Source organism: Sander lucioperca, chromosome 24 (assembly GCF_008315115.2).
Source record: "Sander lucioperca isolate FBNREF2018 chromosome 24, SLUC_FBN_1.2, whole genome shotgun sequence".
Taxonomy (NCBI): Eukaryota; Metazoa; Chordata; class Actinopteri; order Perciformes; family Percidae; genus Sander; species Sander lucioperca.
In genome coordinates this window covers 5,395,906-5,402,662 of record NC_050196.1, presented here as the reverse complement: position 1 = coordinate 5,402,662, position 6,757 = coordinate 5,395,906, and the positions used below count along the sequence as shown (strand labels likewise).

Below are 6,757 nucleotides of genomic sequence, written 5' to 3'. Positions count from 1 at the left end.
AATCTGACCTGTGACGATTTCCTGCATGTCTTCCCCCTCTCTCTCCCCTTTCTCACCTAGCTGTCCTATCAAATAAAGGCGGAAATGCCCAAAAAATAATCTTTAAAAGAACATTTTAAAAAAAGCTGCAGAGGTGCCGCTGCAGCTCAGCTGTTCACATTCACGTAAGAGCATCAGTAAAACTGTATTTCATACTATAATGGTTAAATTTAGCAAATAATCCGCGGTTCACATGCATGCTGAACCGTGGGGGTGGTTTGTCACACCGCTACTTTTCAACTACTATTCAACATCACTGACAGTTTATTGATCAACAGAACATTTATTTTAAAATATAAAACATTACTTCATAAAGTTTTGTATTGATAACACAAGGTATGGGCTGGGTCCGGATTGACTTGCCATACGTTTTCTCTCTGTCTCTTTCTCTGTGCTGCGAAATTGGAGCGTGATGAAACCGGAAATAAGGCAGCAGTCCAACATCCTCCTCATTGCTTCAGATAGCACAGCTTTCAAGGATGCTTAGTATTTGGGGTCCCTTTCTTCAGCTGTACATTCTAATTTCAGAAATCTCTGTTACAGTATATTTGATGTTGCCGATCTTACCGTACATCTTTCTTTCAATTAAGCGACATTGCCAAACTCAGGTCTGTTGTATCACAATTGGAGCTAGAGATGATCATTCACGCTTTTTATATTATCCTGGCTAGACTACAGCAATTCCCTTTACCTACCTCAGCGAGTCATTTCTGGACCGTCAATTGGTCCAGAACGCTGCTTCAAGACTGTTTGACCAGGTCTAGCAGGACGACTCACATTTCACCCATCTTATCCTCTTTACAGTGGCTCCTCATCAAGTTCAGGATTCATTTTATTGTTCTTGTTCTGACATTTAGAGCCTTGCATGGTCAGGCACCTGTGTACATCTCTGACCTGCTCTGTCACTATATTACCAGTAAGTCACTTAGGTCTTCGGACCAGGGCTTACTGGTTGTCCCTCGCATTCAACTAAAAACAAAAGGTCAATGTTCCTTTGAAGTGGTGGCTCCAAAACTGTGGAATGCCCTTACTAGAGTCATCCGTTCTATGGTCTCTGATGCTTTTAAAAAAGCAGCTATTGACTCATCTATTTAAACTTGCCTTTGTCTCATGTTTGTTATTTTGTGTTTTTGAAGTTTTATTTTACAATATTTTTGCTTGTTTTCTTCATGTGAAGCGCTGTGACTGTGCTATATTAAATAAACTTATATTTTAATTGTTATATTTTGTGAGTAAACAGGCATTGCACTAGTACACTATAATCTGCAGAGATGGTTTAGAAGCGAGACGGCACAGGGTTACGTCACTGCTACGCCTCTTTAAGAGACTAGCGGCAGGGCAGAGTATATTGATTCCAATGGGAGAAGTTAGCGTGAACACGTATTATGACCAATTTTTTTACAAGCCCCATATTTCCCGAAAATTCTGGCACTAAAATGCCATTTTTCAGACAGACAAATCAGGAGAAAATACATTTTTGTTGAGACCTGTTTCTGTCTCAGCAACAAACACTTAATCAAAACATCAATGCTCTGTTATACAGAAATAACAAACTGTAGAATACTGAGATAGATCAATCACAATCAAGTATTCAACTAAGCCATGTAATAAATTATAAACAACACTTTGGCAAATCCTCAGCAGCATATTTTAAAGCATAATTTCATGTTTTTGGATTATCCTGACATTTTTTTCCTTCCTTCATTTACCTTTACTTTTTGGTGGAAACTCTTGTTGGCACTTAACAGACAAAACTTCCAAACGTGAAGGTTTCCTTGTAAAGGGAAGTTTTCAGGATCTTAAAGAGTCAAACCCTAATTTCTCAAGAACTAAAACACTGCAAGAAAAGTTTTTAGAATCCTCAGAGACTCCTGGTTAATGATGTCAAAATACTGATCTTTCTCTAGGCAGACGACGTGTCTTTTGAAGTAAAGGTAAATGTATTCCAAGCCGAGAGTGCAGGAAACGAGCGGGGAGCTTATTTACAGAGCGTTTTACACCGCCACACATTTGTGCATCGAACTGTAACTCCCTCATAGCTCTCCTCTGGATTCAAGTGGCTTGTGCATGTGTGCATTTGGATTAATGAGTCCCTCCTGGTTGGATTCATGAAGCTTTCTTTTTTCTGTCTGTTTCTCTCTCTGTCGCAGGCCTGGATCGTCCCCTCAGCTCTCACATGACGACACACACACTCGGATCGAGCACTACGCCAACCGGTAACACACTATCTGTATTTAGCAGCAGCTCCTTGCAGCGTAGACTCAGTGTTGTGAACAGCAAGCGATGAAATAACCTTCATCATGCTCCACTTTTGCATTCCCTTCTGCTGTTCTCTGCCCTACGAGCATTATAGATAATGGCACCTATAGGGAGCTTTTCCAGACACCAGAAACATTTTGATTGATGTGATTTGGAATAATGAATTTTGGGAAAAACCTAGAAAAGAACAGCGCACTTCCTGCATTAGGATGTCTTCATGCATCCATTGACTCACAGGGGATCGGTTGCCCTAATTCCTTGCTGACGCAGTTCTGGGGAACTTGCGGTCAACATTCTCATGTTCATTCCACTTAATAGATCTAAAAGCTGATCATTAAAGAGCTTCATAATGTTTTCAAGCTGTCACATATTAGAGGTGTTTTTACCTCAGAACAAGTCAGATTATTCATATCTAGTGAAAGCTTTCCCACCCATTCAGGCATGTATACCTGACTTAAAGCAATTGTTTGCAACCCAGTGAGTCTATTTCAGTAATGTAGTCTGAATCTGACTTATTAAGTGCTAACATTGAATACCTTTCAGGCATATGTCATATACAGTCAGCCTAAAGATTGTTTGTCTGTTTTTTCCATGTGGTTTAATATAGAGGCCAATTTGTACCATATATCTTCTATATTCCACTGAAGATGTGTTAAAGGTATAGGAAACTTAACTCCTGATTGTGTTTCTATCAAATCTACATTTAGGTGTATACATGATGTAATGTGCAAAGCATTTGAAGTTACACAAAACATTAAATAAGTAAACCACAAAGATTTATTCTGACATTATGGCATTATAATTAGATGCAAGTAAAATCAGGAGGGCTGCAGAAATAATGAAGATGGCCTCAAAGCCACACCACATTCCATTAAAGACTGTTTAATCCACAGTGTAAAGGTAACAGAGGAATCTCTACAGCCTGACAGCCACATCACTGAACTACAGTACACTCAGTTTATTAGGTATGCCTATAATGCAGTCTAATGCAACAGTCCTGCTATAAATCCTCCCTTCATAAATGTTATGATACATTTTAGTTGGAACTGTTTACTTAATGAGAGTAAGCTGAATAACAGAAACATCTCTCTATATAATGCAATACAGCAGCACAAACTGCAGCCTCCAAAATGATCATACATTTAAATCAGCACCTCTCTGAACAAAAACTAAATGACTTAATGACAATACCACATCAAAGGAGACACCCACGTAAGAACAGTATCCCCTCTTTGACAAAACACTAGCAACCTGTTTTAAAACCCAGCATCTGAACCAGGAAATAAAGGTATAGATAAGATATACTGTAGATAAAATGTAAAAGTAAAGAAACAACATGGAAGCAATTAACCGCAACTGATGACATTTCAGAGCTGGTGGCAAGACAGCATCAGTTATATATATTAAGTTACAATTTTGAGTTTTCAGTACCTTTAACAGCTAAAACAACTAATTACAGATCAATATTCCAGATATGTATGGCTGTGTATGTCACTGCTTTGAAAGTAGTTTATGCACATTTGTTGAATTGTTTTAGAGATGGAGAATAGGATACCTTGACAAACTATATGTGACTGTCTTTTATCATCGTCTTTTTTGTAAAAGTCTATCTTTCCTTAAACATATACATATACATATACATTGCAGGGTTTTTTTACACCGAAGAAAAACAGTACTTGTACTTAACTTTTTTTGTTTAAATTAGGGATGTCAAAATTATTAACGCAAATTTCTTTTAACGGCACAAATTTTTTTAACGCTCAATTAACGCACGAACGTTCTGTGATTTCACTCCATAGTTTGGGAAATCGGGAAGCTGCAGCAGTAACGTTGTGTTGCCAACTTGACAACTTTCTCGCTAGATTTAGCAACTTTTCAGACCCTCTTAGCGACTTATAAATATATTAAAATATATTTCTATTGTAATTCATTCCCATCCATGCAGTCCACAGATCCTCGGTCAAACAATAAACAGCGCACCAGCTCTTTCCCCCTCTGTTCTTTCCGCAGCAGCCCTGCACAGGCAGTCAGTAGGGGCCCTTCCAGACGGTTCTCTCCACAAGACTAACAGTGAAAACATACTGGGCGCGTAAGCGTCGTGTGTAGTCCACGAAGCATAGATACCATACCATACCTGGCCATTCATACTGGACGCGTATTTCTCCATGCCGGTCACCGTGCAATCCTTCTCCTCTCTCTCACTCTCTCTCTCTCTCTCTCTCTCTGTATGATGTGTGTGTGCCTGATGTGTGTCTTGCTGTGAGAAGTCAATACAGCCAAAATCACCATAAACCTGGGTGTTTTATTTTGAAATGTGTTTTATTTTTGTAAAGTATCTGGCTACACTGTGGTCTTCCTGTATGTGATAACCTGCCTGGCTTGACACATTCACTCGCGTCTCGCGCAAGAAATAGAGGTGACCCCGAACTTACGCGCCCGGTGTGTTTTCACTGTAAAGTTATTTGCATGTACTGTTGCAGCCAGAGTTACCACCGGAGTAGTTGAGTCTCAAATACCACTTGGGCATTAAAGGTCCTAAAAATTTCACTTTATGAGGTTTTTTTAACATTAATATGAGTTCCCCCAGCCTGTCTATGGTCCCCCAGTGGCAAAAAATGGTGATAGGTGCAAGCCCTGGGTATCCTGCTCTGCCTTTGAGAAAATGAAAGCTCAGATGGGCCGATCTGGAATCTGCCCCTTATGAGGTCATAAGGGGCAAGGTTACCTCCCCTTTTTCTGCTTTGCCCGCCCAGAGAATTTGGCCCGCCCATGAGAAAGAGAGAGACATCATGGCTTGCAAACAAGCAAAGTGGCAGTTGGTCAAGGCCACACCCCCACCACTTTTTGTTGAATAAGCGTTCTGCAGTGAGAGTTCAGTATATGCATATGCTTATGCATCTGAGATGTTGCTTGTGCCATCCAGTGCGCCAGCATGAGCGCTCACACCGCATCAGTACTGGACTGAGAGGAGAGAAAACCCATCAATATTGATCAATAATACAATAAGTCAATCAGAGCTTATTCCCAAAAACATTTGATTGTTCCAGCAGTCTGCAGTGACCATAACTTCTACTAGAAACCCACCGCTGAGGAACAAGAAACAGTCAAATCAATCAATCTCTAAGTAAATCAAATAGTCAATCAATTGGTCATTGAATCAGTTAGACTGGTGCTGTTTGCATTCCTCATTGGAGTCAGTGTGATGTCTGAGCCACAGGGCGAGTCTTTGATCCCTGCCAGAGAGTGTTTGACACCACTCACTGTTGCCTCGGGATAACACACACACACACACACATACACACACATATACTATAAATACACACCATCACATGCTGACGGACATGCATGCTGAGTCAAACTTCCCCCTCCAGCCTTGTGCTCTCAGGGCCAGATGTACTAACGCTTTTCTGCCCACTTCAGGCGTATTTGTTTCGCAGCGTGCGCGTAAAAGCATGGCGAGGTTATGTACAAACAGGTCGCACTGAGGTAAAAGCGCAGTCTGCCTGTTGCGGAAACTGCGCTGAACAAGCGGGTTTCCTCGCATATACCTCCTGGTGAAATGGCAGCAGTAATCTGAGCAAGATGAAGATATAGGCAAAGGAGACGAGCTGAAAGGATTTTTGCCACAAGGATCACACTTTTTCAGTTGAGTGAACACAAAATCATTAAGCGTTACAGATTAAGCAGCCATGCAATATTACAGTTACTGGAAGAAATCAAAGATGACATAGAATCTCCGACTCAGCGTTCACATTCCATTCCAGCAGTTGTTAAACTCCTCGCTACATTACAAATATTGGCATCAGGATCATTTCAAACAGTCAGAGCATCAGCACTGAGAATATCGTAGTCTGCACTCAGCCATATCATAGCACAAGTACTGCGCAATTTACGGTATAGTGGGCAGAGAAAGGCGCTGATTACCCGATGAACTGCAGGTTTGGTAAATACGACTTAAGCTGAAATATCACAGCGTGCGCTTTCTGCGGGTTGGCCATGGCGCTGATAACGCTACATTCGCAAATGTACGTACATCTGGCCCTCAGTCTCTGTCAGGTCTAGATCTGGCGGACTCCAAATACCATCCAGTAGATTAAAGGAAGGTGGTAGGGCGAATAAGTAACATCATTGAGCCTTAAATGAGCTGATGGCCCCCAAACCACAAGGTTACCGCTCGTTTCTGTGGCATCCAGCAGCTTGTGAGTACAAATACACCGGCCTGGGCAGATGCCAATATGTCACAGTCCATCTGCTTAAACGCTCACAGCCAAGCACCAAGTTTTTTTTTTTTTATTTGAGTGCGGATGAAGTCCCAAAATCTCTTTACTTTTTGGACACACACTCCAACCACCAGCAAACTGATCTAGTAGAGATAGCAAAGGTGCAGTTTACATCTTTGTTTTTTTCACTGACCGCTATTTTATCTATTAATAGAAGAATGAATAGAAGTTGTTGGAGA

At 40.9% G+C, this 6,757-nt stretch overlaps 1 protein-coding gene across 27 annotated transcripts in view; it reads left to right on the top strand.

The window, feature by feature from the left end:
- The window catches only part of dmd (dystrophin), a 458,768-nt gene that overhangs the window by 435,959 nt on the left and 16,052 nt on the right, over positions 1-6,757 (top strand). For all 27 annotated transcript variants that reach the window (XM_035998529.1, XM_035998533.1, XM_035998526.1 and 24 more), the window contains one exon: positions 2,190-2,255. In XM_035998529.1, coding sequence (XP_035854422.1) covers positions 2,190-2,255 — 66 coding nt within the window. The remainder of the gene's footprint in view (positions 1-2,189; positions 2,256-6,757) is intronic.